The sequence below is a fragment of the Schistocerca gregaria genome, chromosome 5 (assembly GCF_023897955.1).
Source record: "Schistocerca gregaria isolate iqSchGreg1 chromosome 5, iqSchGreg1.2, whole genome shotgun sequence".
In the NCBI taxonomy this organism is placed as follows: domain Eukaryota; kingdom Metazoa; phylum Arthropoda; class Insecta; order Orthoptera; family Acrididae; genus Schistocerca; species Schistocerca gregaria.
Window position 1 is genome coordinate 89,127,410 of NC_064924.1, and position 23,982 is coordinate 89,151,391.

Here is a 23,982-nt window from a genome sequence, read left to right on the forward strand (position 1 = left end):
TTTCTACTTCATTAACAAAGTAGTTACTACATTTTTGCATTCCAAGCATCTGTAAAATATCAGTAGATTGTGACATAAAAATAAAATCCCCAATTCAGTGACATAATTTGTAAAGGAAATCATTCCAGTTTAAGCTGTTTAAAACATTATTTATTGCAATTTTGACACATTGTTATTTTCAAGCATGTTGGGAATTTGTAACCCACTCAGTAATATAAAATTGTGACACGCTGTGTAAGAGGCAGTTGCATATGATGGTTTGAATTTATCTGCTGTTCTATATACTGTACACATTATAAAGCTGGCGAAATAATAATATAAACACTTAAGTTTAAATCTCACAAGATATCAGTGAAAAGCTACAAGTTATTCATGAAGATACATTGACTGTGTGTATAATTGCAGCTTACTCTGTTGAAAGCAAGAAAATATACACACACATTTCATGCTTGAGCAACATATATTTCTATTGTCTGTTATTACGATAGGCACTTTCCTTGACACACAACAATTTCACATGAGTATTGAGATTTGCACATTCTTACATTTCACTCGACTTTCTAAGACACAAACATTTTTGTAGGTGTAGCAACTTGTGCTTCAGAAGCAAATGTGTTTAAAGTTCATGCAGTTTACGGCTCAGATGTAGCAAAAATTGTGTAATTGGTTTCTTTTTTGTTGGGGGGACTTTCTATTGCTTTTGATGTTTATCATTCAAATATGTGTGGTCCCCCCACCTCCCCCTCAGCTACAGTTGGGGTCTTATTTGCCATGCAAATAAGTATTGCATTTCATACAAGTTTCCGATGCTCCACATTCACTGATTTGTTGGGAGTGTAGTTGTTGAGTAGATATATGATGAAAGATAGTGTCTTTTGCTGTTTACTAGCCACTTTTTGTTTGTAAAAGAAAATGACATTCTTAAGTAACCAACTATAAGTCACAAGAGAATAAATAAGCTGCTCTGTAATACACTGTTTCATACCCTTCAGGGTGTTTAGGCACCTAAATAAAGACAAATTGGTGTCTTTTTTACTTAGTGCAGAGTTTTATGGTACTCCAGATACTCCCTTTTCCAAAAACTGTTTGAAATCAATGTAAACAATACTGTTCACACTCATCTGACATTGTATTCAGAAATATAACTTTCCATCCACTTGAAACACTGCTGTTGAAGTGTGTAACAAGAATGAGCAGGAGCATTATGTTTGTGTGCATTAATCTGTGGTATGGTTTTCAGTATTGTATAAGAAAAAGGACAACAGTACTGACAAATGGATGATTAAAGACTTTTAACCCTTCCCTGACCATACATTTATTGGTCATGATTACGAGCAAGTAAGGGAATATATTGAAAATCCAGTGTTCTTGTTACAATAAGGCATAAATCCTTAACATTATATACATGATAAAATGAAACTTCAGCAAATGGTCATTTTCAGACATCAGATAACTGAATTTTGCACATATTGATTTTATTCAAAATATATTATCTTATAATTTATTATCAGCTTGATAGAAAACAAATTGATTAACATTATTCTCTGTCTGGTATCTATAGATATTATCCTGTTGTGTGTGGAATGACCAAATTTGTTGGTTGCTCCAGATTAGAGTTTGCACTTCAGTCAGCTCTCCACAGGTCGAAGAAAATGGTATCCCACACGGTGCTGCCTGAATGTCACGCTCTTCATCACCATTAAATGCTAGTGACCTCTATCAAGTCGTATGTCAGCCCTTCGCTGTCTTTCAATGACTTTTGCATCTGGTGCAGTTCCCACTCAGTAGCCCTGGCTGAATGCCAGCTTCAAGCTGTCATGTGATGGGCCTCTGTGTGGACTCTTTCCCATGGTTACCACTTCTCTCCCACAAAAAAGGGTCATAGTTTTGCCACCGTACCACATTCCATCCTGATTCAGAACCCTACTTGGGTATCCAGCACTTGTAATTGTTGCACAGTCCAACCTTTTTTTCTTTTTGGGACCTCCTTTTTGATAAGAAACTGACTTGGCTGCCCATATTCACCAATTTAAGACTAGTTCACATGGAAGGTTAATGCTGTCTGCTTTCTTGCCCATATCTCTAAGAGTGTGGATTGTGCTACTCCACACCATACATACTGGTGCTTTCTGCTTTGAAATTTAGACCCAGCCCATCATCATGGAGTTTGGCCATTGGTGCCTTCCAGACTAGCACTGTATAGATTCTCCTTGCTGAAGCTGTGTCCTTACCTCTTTAGTTCCGATGGTACCAACTTGTTGTTTCCTATGCGGTCACCATTCGACTATTTCCTCATCATCCAACAATCCCATTCCTATCTCATACGAGGGGCATCGACCTCCTGATACTTGCCCTCGTGGTATTACCAGTAGGATTGCGCCTTGCGACTCTTTGCCAGAATCTCCACCTCACCTACCTGGAATTTGCTCCCCAAGTTTTCTTGCATGCCTCCTTTGATTGGTGCCCAAGCCACGAATTAGGATAGATGTTTTTCTATGTTATAAAGCATGTCACCCCTATGACCATTTGGTGTCTCTTATACTCTGTTCTTCAGGAGTTTCTGTGCTCCCATCTTTTACACTGTCTGCTCTAAAATAGTGGATAAGACACAATATGCTTGTCTGTGCCTGTGAGGAACGCAATTTGTTGCCGGGAACTTTTAGTGTCTTCACAGCTGAGCTGATAGCTGTTAACAGAGCCCTCTGCTTTATCAAACAGGTCTCCTGTGGCCATGTCTTAATATGTAGTGGGTTATCTAACTAATTAATGGAAAATCTCATATAAAGATGTGAAACAATTACTAACAAAGAGATAGAGGGGCTGGCCAGTACTTACCTCAGCTCAGTACAGCCGATAGAAACACAAAAAACAACCGAAAATTTAAGCTCCTAGCTTTCGGAATAAATGTTCCTTCATCAGGGAGGAGAGAGGGGAAAGAAAGGGAAGAAGGGAAAGTGGATTTAGTTACTCACAACCCAGGTTATGAAGCAACAGGGAAAGGAAAACAGGGAAGGTAGCAAGGCTTCCCTCTGACAACCATGCCTCCAACCTTGCTACCTTCCCTGTTTTCCTTTCCCTGTTGCTTCATAACCTGGGTTGTGAGTAACTAAATCCACTTTCCCTTCTTCCCTTTCTTTCCCCCTCTCTCCTCCCTGATGAAGGAACATTTATTCTGAAAGCTAGGAGCTTAAATTTTCGGTTGTTTTTTGTGTTTCTATCGGCTGTACTGAGCTGAGGTATGTAGTGGGTTACTCTTTTCACCTGCTGGTGTCTACTGTTTAAGACCTTCTTGCTCAGTTGTCATTGTGTGTCCTAAGTCATATGGGTATTGCAGGGAATGAAGGAATGAACTGACCAACCACTTTTGGCTAGAGGGGTGATTACCTGCCGCTACCCCCCACCCCCACCCATTTACTTTGCTGATCCCAAGTGCAGATTTGCATGGCAAATAAGACCTTTGCTCTCTGAGATGGAATGACATGTGGTTAGCTACTGCACCCACTAACAATCTCCACACTATCAAGACTACTGCTGTATGCCATTCTTTGTTCCTTTCAGGAATCCACCGTTCTATGTTACCCCTGTATTGTCCATAGTTTCATTTTAGATAATGAGCCACCCCAACATTGTACTTGTGGTGCCTTACAAACAGTTGCTAATATCCTGGTGGAATGCCCCCTTCTTTAGGCCCTCAGTGCTGAGTGTGGCCTTCAGAATTCTTTGTCTCAAATACTGTCAGACAATTCATGGATGGTAGTTTTTGCACCCTACTTTCTGTTTTAGAGGTCTTTGTCGAATAGTGGGAGTTTAAAGCCATGACTACAGTGGGGCAGGAGTGGGTGGGATGACTCCCATCACCCATTTTTTTGCCTTATCACTTTTACTATTCTGAATCTGCTGACTGGAAGGCATTCGTTGCTCTGTAACTTTACACCCTTCATCAGGCTGGTTGGATTTGGATGTGGAGTTCGGCTTTTCTTGCCATTGGATGGTCTCTGGGAGACCCCTTGTCTGCTCTGACTTACGTACCTGCCTGACACATACACTTCTCCGTAAATTCTTTCTCAGCTCTAACATCAGTGTTGCCTTCAATGCCTCAGTCTTACTGCTCATACATACTTTCATCCTCAGAACATGTACTTGGTGGATGTCTTGTGGATGAACTACTGGATCATGGGGCTGATGACCTTGCTGTTTAGTCCCTTAATCCCCAACCAACTGATGGCCAAGAGCAGAGTTGATCACCTAGTGCTGGAGCATGCAGCCGAGCAGAACATACTCAACTTCAGTGGCTGTTTAACAACACGCCACGGATCTTTTCCCTGAACAGCAGCCTCTCTGAATTAAATAGATTGGAATTGCCCTTACAACACAGCCTTCAGTCCCTCCTGGCCTTAATCTTCACTGACCCGTGCCCATAAACCTAGGTCTATCTCTGCCCCCATTTCATTTAGCAATTTCTAATCTCCCTCTTGCTCTTTTCTATCCCCTTAGGCCATTCAACTCCTTCCAATGTCTCGTGTGCCAAATAAAACTCCCCTTCTTGCACCAGGGCATGTGCACTAGTGCCACATTTCTATCCTGTCTCTTGATACATCTCCCTCTCAGCAGTCATCCACCCCTCCTCTCACCAGCTCCCACCGAAACAATTCCCTGATCCCAGTTGAGCTAAAACAATTCCCTGATCCCAGTTGAGCTGCAGTGCAGAGCATGATATGTTAAGAGACCTCAGCAGTGTACTCGTGATTATTTAGGTGTGTATCAACTGATTGACAACTCATCTGTGTAGTAAATAGTTACTTTTCTTCTTTTAATATTTGTATTCCACTTAGGATCTTCCATTACATTTTTAAATAACACAACTTTGATTTTAAATTATAGATTGCTTTCCACTCTAGTAGAGGACTGGAAAAACAAATGACAGGAAAATACCATAGAATCAGAATTGTTAAATCAGTTTCTTTCCATGCATTGTACCACGAAAGTGTGGGTGTTTTGATTGATGAGTAGAGGCAACTGTTAGAGGATTATGTTTTAGTGGAGTGCGTGGAAATATCTTGGCCTCAAGACTAGGAACATAAACTGGTTGTAACGCTTTTGGATGCAGTTTGTTTCATATGCATGTAGAAATTGGAGGCTGAGAAGAGTTTAATTTAGAAACTGTTACTGGCTTTGAATTTAAAAAGGCGTTTGATAAATGCAAAAAGTATACGCTCATTGGACTAAAACGTGTTTCTTTCACTATTACGACACAAAGTCCACATCAAAACACACATTTAGGAACATCAGTTCAGACAAATCAAGAAAACATGGAGCACTACTGTGAAATTAATATATTTTTGGATGCTATAGACATGGAAACAAAACAATCTTATTTTCCATTATAGCTGTGAAGTAGTTATTTATGTGCAGACACTGTTGTGGTAGTTACACAGGCAAAAGATAGCTTATAACAGCAAAATTCTTTCTAAAAAATAGTTTATTAATGTGGAGTGGCAGTACTCGCACATTATGCAAGTGATGGCTGGCTGTGAAATATAAACTGTGGAACACTGAAAATAGCTCACCCTGAGAAGAATGGTAGAAATGGCCACAGTGACAGTGCAATTAGGCAAGGGGCCCTATTTAAATGGCACATAGTGGACAAGTAATACATGTTACAATCTCATCCCAACTCAGAGGTGACATTAGTAGGCCCAGAATGCCAGATAAGCATGTTAATTACATTTCTCACAGTACAGCCAGTTTGTGAGGGACCTAATCATTGGCATGAAAACTGCAGGTTGGTCAATATGTCATGTCGACAATCATTAAGTAGAGTTCCGACATGATTATCTACATCTACATCCATACTCCGCAAGCCACCTGACGGTGTGTGGCGGAGGGTACCCTGAGTACCTCTATCGGTTCTCCCTTCTATTCCAGTCTCGTATTGTACGTGGAAAGAAGGATTGTTGGTATGCTTCTGTGTGGGCTCTAATCTCTGATTTTATCCTCATGATCTCTTCGTGAGATATACGTAGGAGGGAGCAATATACTGCTTGACTCTTCGGTGAAGGTATGTTCTCGAAACTTTAACAAAAGCCCATACCGAGCTACTGAGCGTCTCTCCTGCAGAGCCTTCCACTGGAGTTTGTCTATCATCTCCGTAACGCTTTCACGATTACTAATCCTGTAACGAAGCACACTGCTCTCCGTTGGATCTTCTCTATCTCTTCTATCAACCCTATCTGGTGCGGATCCCACACTGCTGAGCAGTATTATGATGATGATAGCAGTGGCCACGAGATGGCACACACAACATACTGGGTCTGGAGCAACGACGATGAGAGGGTTGAAGGATTGTGGGGCAAACAATCGTGGATACTACAGTGACTCACTTCATGATAAAAGCAGATGTAAAGGTGCCAGATGTTGCACAAATGATATCCAGGCACACTTCATCGACTCAATCTTCAGTGATGCTGAGCCAGAACAATGTGGACAGCCACAGATAGGCAAAACGTAGTGTATAGTGATGAATTCAAATTTGTTTTGGGGACATATAACTGCATATGGATGTGGTGAACAGTAAAATTCCACCCACACAGCTGGTGTAATGGTATGATCCTCTAAAATTGTGATATGTGGAACCTTAATGGGTCAGTATTATGCTGACTTGACATTCTTCAGCCTGATGTTGGACCTTTTCTACATAGTCTACAGGGGCACTTTTCCTGCAACATAATTCTCATCTTCACACACTGTGAGTTGCTCATGACTTCGTACATCATGTTCAAACCTTTCCATGACTGGCCTGCTCTGCGGACTTGTCCCTTATACAGCATATGTGGGAATAGCTGAAATGGTAGATGCTGTTGTGTCACTCTGTACATTATTTGGAGGTGGCTGTTCAAGATTTTTGGATCAATCTGTCTCAGAACATCATATGTCTAATCAGCTCGATGCCAGACCATGTAGCAACACATATTGCAGCCAAAGGTGGTCCAATGTGTTACTGATGTTGCATTGTATTTGTCTAATTGTACTATCTATTTGTTTACATGTCTCAATTTTGGGATCAAGGGAATCTTGCATCTACATCATTGTCTAATAAATTTCATTTCAATCTGATGCTTCCATCGTGGTGCACTATTTAAAATATTCCCTAGTGTGCTATACATGGAAGTTCCAAAATTCTGTAGCTTCTGTTTTTTCATTATCTTGAACCTGAAATGTTTCCTTTAGCAATTTGTTTTTATGACATACACACACCTGTATCATTAACAGTATCTGGTAAAATAAATGTAGAAAAGTGATCAAACTTATGTTTTAAAAAGGCAGTTTCATAAATTGTTGGAGAGGGAGGAGGTGGTGTAATGTGATTATGGCTACAACTGATGCATTATGTCCCCTCACTTGGTTGCATAATATGTGGTTTGGTTTGCATCTGAATGCTTCTGGTAAAACATTACTTACACAGGTAATTGGCAATATCACCTAGCCTGACAAAGCAGTATCCATCTTTTCCCAGTGATATCCAATGTGGTCCCTAGGCCTTTAAGGTAAAATAGATTTGAAAGACAGAGATGCAGAATAAATATGTTGTTGATGTGGTCTTCAGCCCGAAGACTTGCTTGATGCAGCTCTCCACTGTAGTCTTTCCTGTGTAAGACACTTCCTCTTTCTAACTGCAATAAATCCTTTTGAATATGTTTACTCGAGTCAAGCCTTGGTCTCCCTCAACGATTTTTACTTCGATACCTCTGACTGGATCCTTTTTTTTTTAGTCAAGCGGTACCCTAAAAATATTTCCTCCTAAATTATACCACCTCATTAAATGCACACTACACCCTTCAGCTTTCTTCTGTAGCACTACATTTCAAAAGCTCCTATTAACTTCTTAACTGTTCATCATCCACATTTCTCTTCCACACGTTACACTTTGTACTATACTTTCAGAAGCTACTTCCTAAAACTTAAATTTATACTAGGTATTAAAATGTGTCTCTTTTTTCAGAAACATTTTCCGTGCTGTAATAAATCTGCATTTTACACTCTCTCTGCTTTGGCCAGCATGTTATTTCTGCTCAAACAGTAAAACAGGTAGTCACCTTTTAATGACTTATTCTCTTGGCATTACCCAGTTTAATCCCATTACTTTGGCAGATATTCTCTTTTCAAGATACTATCATTGTGTATAACTGATTTTTCAAGTCCATTTCTGTCTCTAATAGAAACGAACCTTTTAAAAATTTTGTCTTCTTGAATTCAAGTTCCCTTTATTGCTTGGTCAATGCACAGCCATAACATGGGGTGTCAACTGCAATCCTGTGTTACTCCCTTCTTCACCACTACTTCCCATTCATGTCTGTAAACACTAGTAACTGCAGTCTGGTGAAGTTGTAGCTCTCTGCTAAATTCAGAACTTCAAAGAGAGTATTCCAGTTAACACTGTTAAAAGCTCTCTCAAAATTTACTAGTCGTGTAAAAGAGGGTGTGCTTTTCTTCAACCTATATTCTAAGATAAGTTGTTGGATCAGTATCACCTCATATGTTCCCTCATTTCTCTGGGACCCAAACTGATCTTTGCAAGTTGTCATCTTCTGCTCTTTCCATTCTTTGGTATGTAATAACCTCACTATTGAGTGCCCCGAACACACACACACACACACACAAGGAAAAAAAATGGAAATAATCGTGTCTGTAATATACAATCATAACGATTCAGTAATGTTCACACCTGTCAGAAACTGTCCTCCTTGGAACTGGAATTATTACATTTGCTTGAGGACTAATGTATACCTTGCATATAAGGTGGAATAATTTCGTCACTTTTTACTCCAGGTGCCTGGTGTTGACTTAGACTTTACAATGCTCTGTCAAATCATCTTCTCAGTATTGCATCCCCCATTTAATTATCAAACTTTTCCTTTTCAATAATATTTTCAGGCTTTTTTATATAGCTCTCCTATACAAGATGTGATCAAAAAGTAACAGGAATTTTTGTTTTTCATAAAAAACCTTTATTTATTCATCAGCATCAACTTTGTCCCCTGTAAAGTAAACCCCTTCAGATATAACACACCTGTCTGCACTTTCTCCAATCTTGGAATCACTTGTTATGGTGTTTAGCTCCTTCAGCAATTCTGTTTTATCTCAAAATGATGTTCTTTCATAGTTCTCTTCAACCTCGCAAATAGAAAGAAGTCACAGGGGCCATGTCCAGCGAATACAGTGGCCAAGGCAACATAAGTTTTCTTTTTGCCAACAAATCATGAACAATCTTTAAGGTATGAGTGAGAGCATTATCAAGGTGCAATTTCCACAAGTGGTTTTGCCACAGTTCTGGTCATTTACTTTGGATTGCTTCATATAAATGGCACTTAACTTCCAGGTACTGCATTTTATGGACTATAAGACACACCTTAATCCTGAAGCAATTTTTAAAAAATTACATTTTTATTATTAGATTGCAAAGCCAGACTAAGAAAGTTACTTATATTATAAAACTGAAGTTACCTTTAAAATCCCCGAATCTCATCAGTTGAACTTTCTCTCCTTCTTCCATCATTGTTCTCCTCTTCATATAACAAATGATTTTCACTGCCACCATGAGCATTACTTATGCTGCACTTCTTGAAAGATTTAACAGGAATGTCTTCTCTTACTTGAGACCATGACTCTTTTTATCCATTGACACAGGTTGGGTTTCATCAGTCATATTATCCGTCTATTCCATTCCTCTCTCATACACAGTTCAAATGGTTTATTTATTGAGACATTAAGAGGTTGTGATTGTTAAGTTGTTAAGTCAGTCCTCCTGGAATTACAGCAAGCGCTCTCTCTCTCTCTCTCTCTCTCTCTCTCTCTCTCTCTCTCTCTCTCTCTCTCTCTCTCTCTCTCTCTCTCCCCCCCCCCCCCCCCCCTCTGATCTAGCACAAGAAAAGAACTCTTCTTCAATAAAGCACCTTTCCTTCTCTCCCACACTCTGTTAATCCAAAATTTCATACCAGTCTAGTCCATCCAACCCTTGTCATCTGTATGAACACCACCACCTGGTTGAAAAGAATCATTGGATTAAGTTTAGTATTGTCAGCACAATATGAAAGGACAACAATGTAGTGCATTTTTTTCGAGTCTGCTTGTTTGTATAGTTACAGTTTTACTTTGTACTCCTGTGGCATTTTCTGAGATATTTTGGTTTTGTTCTGCATGTTAGTCCTTAACAATTCATAAACCTCTAGCATCAAGCAACTCCACCATTAAAGTCTGTTCCACTGTAACGCTAGCTTACAAGTGTGTATTTGAATCATTTTTGTATTAGTTCCAATGCCATTTTGACAGTGTCCTCTAAACCATTTCAATACATTATCATCTAGTTTTGGCCAGTTTAAATTCAGCTTTCTATTTGCACATTTAGTGTTCATTTTTACAGTTCTTTACTAGCCCATCAATCACAAATGGTAATTTTTTTCTGTTAATGGAGGGCCGAAATGCTGCTCAGCTACTCTTGTTCCCATGTTGTTCTACATATACTATTACTTTCAAATTACAGCCCTCATCATACTTATTTTTTCCATCATGAAACTAGCTACTAACAAGAATATTGTACTGTTACCAAGAACACAAATAACTTTAAATTACAGTTCACTGGTACCATAGACTGCAAGGACACTTCGTATGCTAGACAGTGTTCTGGGTTTGTGATGGTGGGGCAGGAGGAGTCAGTGTTTTTAGCGCATCGAATATTAAGACACACCTGAATTTTTTAGGCAATTTTTTGAAGAAAAAAAGTGTCTTCTAGCCTGTAAAATACATTAGGATTCCTTATTCACCATGCAACCATAAGACATGGACTCATTATGTACTATACCATTGTAACAGAAGGAAACAGTGAGGAGATGTACCACATGTGATCAAACTTGTCAATATTTTCGATCTTGGCTCTTCAGGCAGTTTCCATTGGGATGATTGGACGTTGGTTTCGACACCTATTATATCTTTCCTTAGAAGTTCTGGAGCCTTGTCAACTTCCGAATGTCTACGCAACATTGGTTTTGGTTGAAATTCAACAATTTCAGGACAAACTTTGCTGCTACACTTTTCATGCCCAAAACACCAGAAAAAATTGCCATGACCCAAAGGATATGCAGACATCATCAGATGTGTGTTACCAAGATAAAAAAAGAAAAGATCTGAAAATAAGATGTATGAAGTCAACAAAATTTAAAAAAATTCTTGTTACTTTTTGATCACACCTCATTTATTCCTTCCATCTATCACTCATACCGTCTTCATTTAGTACCCGGCTTTCTATACAGATGTTCCTTCTTTCTCCAAATGTTTCTTTAATTTTCTTGTAGGGTGCACATATCAACCCCATAGTCATGGATGCTTGTACAGCTTTGCATTTTTCCTATAGCTATCCTTGCTTTACTTTCGTACACTGTGTCACTCGTATTTTAGCTGTCTGTAATTCCTTTCACCTAATTTTTTTTTAAAAAATAATTGACCCTCTGCTGTCTTAACTATTTAATCTCCCACAGCTATTCATTAGCCTTCTATTGTATTCCTTTCCCCGTTTCTGGTAATAGAGGCCTAATGGTTATTTTGACACTTTCAGCAACCTCTTGTTCTGTTAATTTATCCATATCCCATCTCTTCAAATTCAGAAATTTCATTTTAATCTATTGTAAAATTATTAATAAATTATGTCCTGGGTCCCTCTCTCCATATGGAAATGTTTTCCAGTTTAAAATGTGGGTTTTGGGATCTAATAACGAAACCCTTCGGGTCTCTCCACTTGGACAACCTTCTTCCCTGATTGTTAGTTAGTGTTAGCAATGAGTAAATTGTTTTATGCACAAGATTCTGCCAAGCAGCTTCCTCTTCCTTCCTCTCAGCTAGTCCATGTTCTGTTATTCTTTCTTCTCTTCTTTTTCCTACAGTTGAATGCAGCCTCATCATCTTCCCATTTTTATCTCTCTCAACTTGTGAATAATTTCTTTAAAATCCCATCATCTGCAGGGATAGTAGGCTTTAAAAGCATACTTCCGTAGTTGTTTGATCTGTATTTATACTGGTTAGATAATGTGCTCACAGTGCTGTTAATGTTCATTCTTTTTAATTCATTATTACATGTATTCAGCCGATCAGAGGTCCTATTCTTCATGCTACTGTATTTCAATAATTCATGCTATCTAACTTCGAACTATCTATTTCCATTTTTTAATTCTCTAACTTACATACACGATTCAGGGATCTGACATTCCCTACTTTGAGTTTTAGATATTTTGTTTTTTGTAATGCTGATGCAACTGTTGATGGGCATGTGTGCTGACACTTGTCCAGCAGTAATTAAATTAAAAATACATTCATTGAGTATGATAATGTCAATAGCAATATGAGCTCCCACCCCACCCCCATGAACCATAGACCTTGATGTTGGTGAAGAGGCTTGCATGCCTCAGCGATACACATAACCATACCATAGGTGCAACCACAACGGAGGGGTATCTGTTTAGAGGCCAGACAAATGTGTGCTTCCTGAAGAGGGGCAGCAGCCTTTTCAGTAGTTGCAGGGGCAACAGTCTGGATGATTGACTGATCTGGCCTTGTAACACTAACCAAAACAGCTTTGCTGGAACGGTTGAAAGCAAGGGGAAACTACAGCCGTAATTTTTCCCGAGGGCATGCAGCTTTACTGTATGGTTTAATGATGATGGCGTCCTCTTGGGTCAAATATTCCGGAGGTAAAATAGTCCCCCATTCGGATCTCCAGGTGGGGACTACTCAAGACCAAGTCGTTATCAGGAGAAAGAAAACTGGCTTTCTACGGATCGGAGCGTGGAATGTCAGATCCCTTAGTCAGGCAGGTAGGTTAGAAAATTTAAAAAGGGAAATGGATAGGTTAAAGTTAGATATAGTGGGAATTAGCAAAGTTCAGTGGCAGGAGGAACAAGACTTTTGGTCAGGTGAATACAGTGTTATAAATACAAAATCAAATAGGGGTAATGCAGGAGTAGGTTTAATAATGAATAAAAAAAAAAGTGTGGGTAAGCTACTACAAACAGCATAGTAACTGCCTAATTGTGGCCAAGATAGACACGAAGCCCACACCTCCCACAGTAGTACACGTTTATATGCCAACTAGTTCCATATGTGGAGAAGAGATTGAAGAAATGTAAGATGAGATAAAAGAAATTATTCAGATAGTGAAGGGAGATGAAAATTTAATAGTCATGGGTGACTGGAATTCAATAGTAGGAAAAGGAAGAGAAGGAAACATAGTAGGTGAATATGGATTGGGGGTAAGAAATGAAAGATTAAGCCGCCTGGTAGAATTTTGCACAGAGCATAGCTTAATCATAGCTACCACTTGGTTCAAGAGTCATAAAAGAAGGTTGTATACACGGAAGAAGCCTGGAGATACTGACAGGTTTCAGATAGTTTATAGAATGTTAAGCCAGAAATTTAGGAACCAGGTTTTAAATTGTAAGACATTTCCAGGGGCAGATGTGGACTCTGACCACAATACAGGGTGATTCAAAAAGAATACCACAACTTTAAAAATGTGTATTTCATGAAAGAAACATAATATAACCTTCTGTTATACATCATTACAAAGAGTATTTAAAAAGGTTTTTTTTTCACTCAAAAACAAGTTCAGAGATGTTCAATATGGCCCCCTCCAGACACCCGAGCAATATCAACCCGATACTCCAACTCGTTCCACACTCTCTGTAGCATATAAGGCGTAAGAGTTTGGATAGCTGCTGTTATTTCTCATTTCAAATCATCAATGGTGGCTGGGAGAGGTGGTCGAAACACCATATCCTTAACATACCCCCATAAGAAAAAATTGCAGGGGGGTAAGATCAGGGCTTCTTGGAGGCCAGTGATGAAGTGCTCAGTCACGGGCTGCAGACAGTGCTTGAACCAATTTCAGACGATAAGGTTTCATAAGTAACCTTTTTCGTAGGACTCTCCATACAGTTGATTGTGGAATTTGCAGCTCTCTGCTAGCTCTGCGAGTCAATTTTCCTGGGCTGCGAACAAATGCTTGCTGGATGCGTGTTACATTTTCATCACTCGTTCTCGGCCGTCCAGAACTTTTCCCTTTGCACAAACAACCATTCTCTGTAAACTTTATACCAACGTTTAATACACCTCCTATCAGGAGGTTTAACACCATACTTCGTTCGAAATTCACGCTGAACAACTGTCGTCGATTCACTTCTGCCGTACTCAATAACACAAAAAGCTTTCTGTTGAGTGGTCGCCATCTTAGCATCAACTGACGCTGACGCCTAGTCAACAGCGCCTCAAGTGAACAAATGTACAACTAAATGAAACTTTATAGCTCCCTTAATTCGCCAACAGATAGTGCTTAGCTCTGCCTTTTGTCGTTGCAGAGTTTTAAATTCCTAAAGTTGTGGTATTCTTTTTGAATCACCCTGTATATTGGTTATGAACTGTAGATTAAAACTGAAGAAACTGCAAAAAGATGGGAATTTAAGGAGATGGGACCTGGGTAAACTGGCTAAACCAGAGGTTGTACAGAGTTACAGGGAGAGCATAAAGGAACAATTGGCAAGAATGGGTAGCTTTGAGAGACGAAATAGTAAAGGTAGCAAAGGATCAAGTAGGTAAAAAGACGAGGGCTAGTAGAAGGGTGAGGTACTTGAGGGCAATATTATGGAAATGGAAGAGAATGTGGATAAAGATGAAATGGGAGATATGATACTGTGTGAAGAGTTCGACAGAGCACTGAAAGACCTGAGTTGAAACAAGGCCCCAGGAGTAGACAGCATTCCATTAGAACTACTGACAGCCTTGGGAGAGCGTCCTGACAAAACTCTACCATCTGGTGAGCAATATGTATGAGACAGGTGAAATACCCTCAGACTTCAAGAAGAATGTAATAATTCCAATCCCAAAGAAAGCAGGTGTTGACAGATGTGAAAATTACCATACCATCAGTTTAATAAGTCACAGCTGCAAAATACTAACGCGAATTCTTTACAGACGAATGGAAAAACTGGTAGATGCGGACCTCGGGGAAGATCAGTTTGGATTCCGTAGAAATGTTGGAACACATGAGGCAATACTGACCCTCCAGCTTATCTTAGAAGCTAGATTAAGAAAAGGCTAACCTATGTTTCTAGCATTTGTAGACTTAGAGAAAGCTTTTGACAATGTTGACTGGAACACTCTCTTTCAAATTGTGAAGGTGGCAAGGGTAAAATACAGGCAGCCAAAGGCTATTTACAATTTGTACAGAAACCAAATGGCAGTTATAAGAACCGAGGGATATGAAAGGGAAGCAGTGGTTGGGAAGGGAGTGAGACAGGGTTGTAGCCTCTCCCCGATGTTATTCAATCTGTACATTGAGCAAGTAGTAAAGGAATTCGGAGTTGGAATTAAAATCCATGGAGAAGAAATAAAAACTTTGAGGTTCGCCGATGACATTGTAATTCTGTCAGAGACAACAAAGGACTTGGAAGAGCAGTTGAACGGAATGGATAGTGTCGTGAAGGGAGTATATAAGAAGAACATCAACAAAAGAAAACGAGGATAATGGAATGTAGTCGAATTAAGTCGGGTGATGCTGCGGGAATTAGATTAGGAAATGAGACACTTAAAGTAGTAAATTAGTATTGCTCTTTGGGGAGCAAAATAACTGATGATGATCGTAATAGAGAGGATATAAAATGTAGACTGGCAATGGCAAGGAAAGCGTTTCTGAAGAAGAGAAATTTGTTAACATTGAGTACAGATTTAAGTGTCAGGAAGTGAAACATGGATGATAAATAGTTTGGACAAGAAGAGAATAGATGCTTTCGAAATGTGGTGCTACAGAAGAATGCTGAAGATTAGATGGATAGATCACATAACGAATGCGGAGGTATTGAATAGGATTGGGGAGAAGAGAAGTTTCTGGCACTACTTGACTAGAAGAAGGCATCAGTTGGTAGGAAATGTTCAGAGGCATCAAGTGATCACCAATTTAGTACTGGAGGGCAGCGTGGAGGGTAAAAAATCGTAGAGAGAGACAAAGAGATGAATCCACTAAGCAGATTCAGAAGGATGTAGGCTGCACTAGGTACTGGGAGATGAAGCAGCTTGCACAGGATAGAGTAGCATGGAGAGCTGCATCAAACCAGTCTCAGGACTGAAGACCACAACAACAACATGGTTGCTGTAGTGCAGGGTTCCAATATGTTCACAAAATTTCATAATATGTAAATGAAGAGACTGGAATATCTTAAGTTGTTTTAGATTACAGAATTTGTGGCCATATTTTTAGTACCTATTAAAAGATAAATTGTTTTCTTCTACATCTATACTCACTGAGCCCCAACATGGTGTGTGGTGGAGGATACATCATGTCCTGTTTCCCATCCAAATCTAGTTCTCCCCCCCCCCCCCCCCCCACATTTTCCTTCTCTGTTTCAATATAATGTGTTGCTCACTATTCCTTCACTGAAAACGCAAGTCTCCAGTTCCAGTCCACCTTATTATGCAAGCCCAAGAAGCAATTGCTCACCTCCTTGCTTTGAGGCTGGAATTATTGTACGTTTGGAATGCAACTCTGGATGTGCATGGTGTTAAGTTTAAAAATGTAAGAGAAGATATCGAGCTAAGTAAATAATAAATGTAATATATATATATATAAAAATGTTGCTTTCATTAAGAGCTGAATAAACTATGATCTTATATTTCTTACTGACCACAGAATATTTGATTTTGAATTCAAAGTTTAGAACAAAGTAAAAATTATGGGAGAGAAAATGCAGTTCTGTTTGATGGAGAATAAAAGGTTGGAATCTGAATACAATCAAAATGTGTTTGGTTGAGTTATTTCTTGTAAATACTTATTTTCATATTAACTTAGAATAGATGTACACTGATCAGCCAAAACATTGACTACCTATGTGTACCTAATAGACAGCATTTTGGTGATGCCTCATGGCAAGGAAGCAATGCAGTCTTGGCAGGTTGCTGGATGGAGTTGGCACCACATCTGCATGCACAAATCATCTAATTTCGGTCAGTTCCTGGAAGGGGCGTGATGAGCTCAGACACCATGTTCAGTTCAGATCTGGAGAGTTGGAGGGGAGGGGGGGCAGCTCGTCAGTTGGAGCTCAGCACTGTGTTCCTCTAACTGCTCCATCGCACTCCTGACCTCGTGGTATGGCGTATTGTTGAAATATGCCAATGCAGTCAGGAAACATGATTGTCATTAAGGCTGTACATGGTCTGCAATCAGCGTATGGTACTCTTTGTCTGTCATGGTGGCTTGCACAAACTCAACTGGACCCATAGATGCCCACATGAATATTCTCCAGAGCATAATGGAGCCACTGCCAGCTTGTCTCCATCCCACAGTACTGATGTCAAGGAACTGTTCCCCTGGAAGACGGATTCACACCCTTCTATTTGCACAATGAAGAAGGTATCGGAATTCATCAGACCATGCAATGCTCTGCCACTGTGCCACATCATGTGCCCATTTCCACTGTAGTAACCGATATCGTGGGGGTAACTTTGGTACATGCATCGGTCGCCGACTGCAGAAGCCCATCATTGGGAGTGTTCAGTGCACTGTGTATGCAGACACACTTGTACTCTGCCCAGCATAAATCTGATGTTATTTCCACCATAGTTCACTGTTTTATCAGTCTGCCCAGCCTATGACGTCTGACACAGTAATGAGGGGGCAACCCAACCTCACGATGTCTGGATGTCAGGTTTGACCTTGGTTTTGTCACTTGTTGAAGACTCACCACAGCAGTCATCAAACACCTGACAGGCTGTGCAGTTTCCAAAATGCTTGTGCTGAGCCGTCAAAATCTGCCCTTGAAAACTCAGATCGTGCCCATTCCCCATTCTGCACATGGACAGCACTCCAACTGACACAAAACCCATGCGTCTGACTAGCAGTTATTCCTCGCCAGGTGATGCTACTATTACCTGGACTGGTTTATATTGATAAGTCAAAGTTCTGGATGTTCAGTGTGCATGCTGTGTGAACTATTGAAAAGCAGGGCCATTAGGCTTAACTTTGTAGCTACATTCTACAGACTAGTTCTTACAATAACAGTGCATTGATTTTAACATCAGTTGAAGAGAGGGCAGAACAGTTCAAAGTTTCCTAAGTTTGGTTATTTTTCTCCAGACTCTTAACGTGTGACAAATTTACATTCCTGGTGTGTGCCAATTTGAGGACAACTTCCCCTGTCTTATAGTGACAGCACACTGTCAAAGCATGAAATTACCCTTAGAGATATGTGGCAGACTGAACAGTGGTTCACTCTACTACACTCCAATGAGAATTCAGGCATTCTTTTATGTCCAGTACTGGCTATACCTACAAATTTGCTGTGCTCTAAAAAGTATTGAGAAAGAGGTCTGAAACAAAAAGTCATGAAGGTGTTGCTGAACTTTCGAGCAGTTTATTTATAGTACTGAAGAGAAAGTCATGTTACTAATTTTCCTTTTTTTATACAAAACAAGTTTAAGTTAAACAATTGGACATTTTCTACTTTTTATGCAAATGCAGATCAATGAATATTTACACTCTTACTTTTATACTCTACTACTGTTTGAATTAAATATAAACCATAAAAGTACAAAATTAAACATTTTGAGAAAAAATGTAATCTACAGAAAATATACAAGATATAAAGTACATGCTATGGAATCACGGTGCACTTGGTGTACCAGGTGAACCTACTACATCAATAACTTCTGAAATTGCCTTCTGTTTCACAGCTGGAGCATCACCTTCAGCACTCTGTGTACGAGATTCTTCAGAGTCTAAAGATATTGCACTTGGTACAGGGAGAGTCTGAAACATATACATCACTTTCACTTAGAAACAACTATATGTCTACCAGATGGAAATAGCTTAATGAATAAGTGTAGCAGCTCTAATTTTTTTTTTTACTTTTATGGGACAAGAACTTCATGTCATATTTCATCCGATAATCCAAATGGCGAGAAAGATTCACAAGAAAATAATTCGCAATTAGAATTTGTGCTTGCAGCCTCCACTGGACACTGCCTTTTTGTCATATCACACAGACTTTCAAGTGACAATTCTACAGTGTTAGAAATGGCAGAGTTAACAGTTAAGAAGATTGGGAGGAGGGGGGGAGAAAGAACTTAAAGGCGCGCACATACACACACGCAAGCACGCACGCGCCCCCCCCCCCCCCCCCCCCCCCCACACACACGTAAAGGCAAAGAGTTTGCTTGTGTCTGTGTATGTAAGGATGTGTGTGTGTGTGTGTGTGTGTGTGTGTGTGTGTGTGTGTGTGTGGGAGGGGGGGCCGCGCGCGCGAGTATATACCTATCCTTTTTTCCCCCCTAAGGTAAGTCTTTCCGCTCCCGGGATTGGAATGACTCCTTACCCTCTCCCTTAAAACCCACATCCTTTCATCTTTCCTTTTCCTTCCCTCTTTCCTGACGAAGCAGCCGCCGGTTGCGAAAGCTCAAATTCTGTGTGTGTGTTTGTGTTTTATTCATTGTGCCTATCTACCGGCGCTTTCCCGCTTGGTAAGTCTTGGAATATTTGTTTTTAATATACCGGCGGCTGCTTCGTCAGGAAAGAGGGAAGGAAAAGGAAAGGTGAAAGGATGTGGGTTTTAAGGGAGAGGGTAAGGAGTCATTCCAATCCCGGGAGTGGAAAGACTTACCTTAGGGGGAAAAAAGGATAGGTATATACTCGCGCGCACACACACAACATTCCATGTGGGAAAAATATATCTAAAAACAAAGATGATGTGACTTACCAAACGAAAGTGCTGGCAGGTTGATAAGACACACAAACATATACACAAAATTCAAGCTTTCGCAACCATCGGTTGCTTCATCAGGAAAGAGGGAAAGAGAGGGAAAGACGAAAGGATGTAGGTTTTAAGGGAGAGGGTAAGGAGTCATTCCAATCCCGGGAGCGGAAAGACTTACCTTGTGTGTGTGTGTGTGTGTGTGTGTGTGTGTGTGTGTGTGTGTGTGTTTGTTTTGGTGTGTTTTGGTGTGTTTTTTATTGTGTCGATCTACCAGCATTTTCCCGTTTGGTAAGTCACAGCATCCTTTTTTTAATATTTTTTCCCCATGTGCAATGTTTCTTTCCATTATATATATATGATCAAGAAATTTTAACAGCCAATAAATGCGGACGACTACGATAAATACAAACAAGTACAAAGATTGATACCAGTAAACAACAGCTAGTTGTGGTGTAGAGTCAGTGTTTGCAGTTCATTATTACGTGCTAGAAAAAGGTCCTGGGTTCAATTATGGATCATTTTTATATTTTTACTGACTCAGTTACAATTCTGTATACTAAGTTTTATGTATACTGTTCACATTGCATTGCTCAGTATATTTTTAAGGTCTTGCCAAAGAACACTAGAATAGATGTAAAGATCAAGTTCTTTGGCAAGACCTTAAAAATCACACACATTTAGTTCCTAATAAATTACAATGAACCATGAAATTTTACAGATATTCGATGTTGCGAGCATAATTCATCAGCAGTCAATAGTTAGGCAAAGTGTTTCAACTACTATCAATAGTCTGTAAAAGTAAAGCTTACAAGATTTTTGAAGAGAAAGTCAAACATTTTGTGTAGTGATTTATCTGAAAGTATGGAATAAAAAATATTAGGGAAATTTTTGGTGCACCTCATTTTCTGTTCATGATTTTGAGCATCATTCAAAGGCACGTAGAATATTTCTCCGATCTACTTATTTCTTTTACACAAATCACTTCATAAAATATTTGACTGATTTCTTTCATTTTTTACTTTCAAATTTTATTCAAAAATTTGGACAAAATCTCATGTGTAAGTTATAGGGAGTCTTGTTTTTGCTCTGCTCACGCATTTACAAAAACACATCAAATATTAATCATGTGATAAAATAGTCATATTTGCGTGCTGTCATTTCCAAAATTCATTGTTTCGATATCTTGAACCTTTTATGAGATACAATGATTTTTACGACCACTTGATTCCTGAAGGAAAGGTTCGGACATGCTACGAGTGACTTGTCCGCGCATATAACAACCAATATCTCAAGAATGAAGAGAGAGATCATTCCGGCCTCAACTTTAAATACAATTTACATACAATGGTTATATTTCATATGCAATAATGTATGGCCTTAAATGAACTATACAGAAAGTCTACACAATGTGATTTTACCTCTGCAAATTCTTAAAAATTTCGTGCAGTCATGTACTCAATTTCGTGCAGCACAGTAACAATGACAAATAACAAAAATAAATTAAGACCTTTATCGTTTAAAGATATCAAGCTATAGGTTGCTGAAGAATCGAATTTTTCACCGAATAGTTTTCTTAAAATCGGATGTTAAGTAATTCATAGCTGCCGTCGTGTCCGCTCCACTGCTGTGCCGAGTTGACACATGGCTGTCGCTCTATGTCGTGCATGCTACAGCAACAAGCTTCAAACGTGTTTGAATTCAAACGTCGCCAGTTGCAGCGGGAGACAGGCAGCGACACAGATGTCGCTCACACAGGACACTTCCGTAACTACACCTGCGGTTGTGGTTTATAGCCTGAACCTGTTGCTCGCTTCTGTCGCTCATGTAGGACATGGCCTTAGTGGTCTGCTCATTTCCAAGATCGGGTAAACACTGAGGACAACCCAAAAGCAGATGACCATCAATGCAACAGACTACACATCTCATGCTATTGTTAATGACACTTTGAGAGAGGATTGATGAGAAACATGAGGCAATTGCATACAATGCCAGAATGTCTGTCACTTCAGTTTACAGACTCATACTTGAAAAGTTGAAGAGAGAAAAAGTTGCAGCCTTATTGAATGGAAAGAGAACAGTTTCTGAAAAGGATTGTTGCACTCGATAAAATGTGGATACAAAATTTTGCGCCAGAACTGAAGTCTCAGTCATCGCAATGGAAATGTTCCGACTCTGCATGCCCAAAAAAATTCCAAAGGTGAAACTGATAATGATCTTTTGGTATGACATGAATGGAGTCGTAGCTACAAAGGAAGCACCACAGGGGATGTAACATGTGCATACTGGAAAAGGTTTCATGCCTAAAAAGTTGTCAAAGAAGGCCTTACATGTTTGCAGCTGGTGTCCTCATTTTACATGATAATGCGAGTCCGTATATTACCCTACCAGTGAGAGAAATGCTCAAAAGATATGGATTGGAAATATTTCCCCTTCCACCATACAGTTCTGATAAGAGACCACCAGACTTTGATCTGATTCCCAAATTGAAGCAACAAGTCTATGGAAAACATTCTGGTACAACTGTTGAAGATTCCCAAGTAACCAGACAGCTCAACAATGAAGGTGCCCTACCCAGAATACAGAAATAGCCAAAATGTTGGGAAGCTGTCTCAAGCACCAATGGAGATTATGTCGAAGGCCTGTATAGGTATTTTGTTTTGTAAAATAAATGCAGAACTTTTGAAATAACCCACACGATATTTAGCATGGAGCCACAAGATGTGGACAGGATACAAGGTCTCACATACACAGTAAGATTTTACTGTGAAAGTGAAACTGGAACTACAATTGTGACTAACCCCATTTTCTTCAGTCCTTTTGTCTATGATGCTATATGAAGGTTCCCTTGGTTCCTAGCTTTAAATCTTTCATTTTGAATCTAAGTTTTTTATTTATTTAGGAGGCTATTGATGAGTGGGGAGTTTTCAGTTAGTGAATACTACTATGTCTACCCCAAAAGTAGGACTCTTGAGTCCTCTCAAGTAAATTCTCCTCTTGATATAAATAAAATCAAAGCTATTTCTGTTGAAAATTTATAGCTATTGAAACAAACTGCACTATACAGTATTATGTGAAGAACATTTTCCTGAAATAAAGGAAAAGGCTTTGTCATCTTGTTGTCACTTCTTTCGAAGAAAGTATTTCTCTTATTTTCTTCTGGGCATTGTCATTTTCAAAAAAGACATAATTTAATGGTTTTGACAAACACAAACTCTGAAATAATAATAATAATAATAATAATAATAATAATAATAATAATGAATCATTTGTGGAGTACTAACCTTTCCTGGATTGAGGGCTTCATACTGATGACGAAGTGTTTGCAGTTCAAATTCACATGTTGCTAGTGCCATTTTTAATTCATACAGAAGAACCATATCACTACGCAATTCATTAAAATGTTGGCAAATGTCTTCTGTTGGCATGGGGTTTAATTCTGTAACATATAACATAATAATACATGTGACAAGAATAGAATATACAAGTGCAAACTGAAAAGTAAGCAGAGAATTTCAAACATTTAGAAATGTGTGTCTTTTGTGGAGGTAGAATAAAAAAAAATGGGAAAATGTGTGTGCTGGGGAAGGCAGGATATATCATATGCGATACTTAATACATAGTACTGTCTTACCAAATATAAGGCTACACATAAACAACACAAATGCAGAAAGGTGTCTCCATTTTTAATAGTGTGTACACTTAGTAAATGAAAAAGCTGAGCTTTGGAGCACTGTATAAGATTGCAGAAGCTATGCCCAAATAGTCTGAAGTTTAATTAGCATATAATTAATGAATTTTATATTTAAATGACATTAGTGTTTCAACCGAATGGAAAAAATAAAAAAAAAAAGATTCCACCTGGAATTGAACACAGGCCCCGTACAGTGAGAAAACACTCTACCACAGAGTCACACTGCTCACATTTGTATATTCATCTTATTTTAGTATATTAAATGTGACTGGAAAACTTAAAAAGTCCATTTTCTCGAGAATTTTTGACGATTGCATTGAATGGCTTTGAAGGAGGTATTTTTGAGTTTTGAACTTCATGCATCATAAATGTAAAAAAATTACAAAAATCTTGACTGGCATGTGGCACCTTTGCAAAACAAAAAACATTCAACACGAAGTGGTTTGAATAGTGTCAACTTTTAAACAATCAGTTCTTGGGGGCTGACAGCTAACTTACCACACCCTTACTATG

General features: G+C 39.1%; 1 protein-coding gene across 1 annotated transcript in view; it reads right to left on the reverse strand.

Annotated features, from left to right (window-relative positions):
* Positions 1-18,416: 18,416 nt before the first annotated feature.
* Positions 18,417-23,982, reverse strand: part of LOC126272630 (DNA methyltransferase 1-associated protein 1-like) — a 74,508-nt gene continuing 68,942 nt past the window's right edge. Inside the window, exons 8-9 of the mRNA XM_049975596.1 lie at positions 23,060-23,214; positions 18,417-18,835 (exon numbers count right to left, since the gene is read on the reverse strand). Of these exons, the coding sequence (XP_049831553.1) occupies positions 18,689-18,835; positions 23,060-23,214 (302 nt within the window). The 3' untranslated portion in view covers positions 18,417-18,688. The remainder of the gene's footprint in view (positions 18,836-23,059; positions 23,215-23,982) is intronic.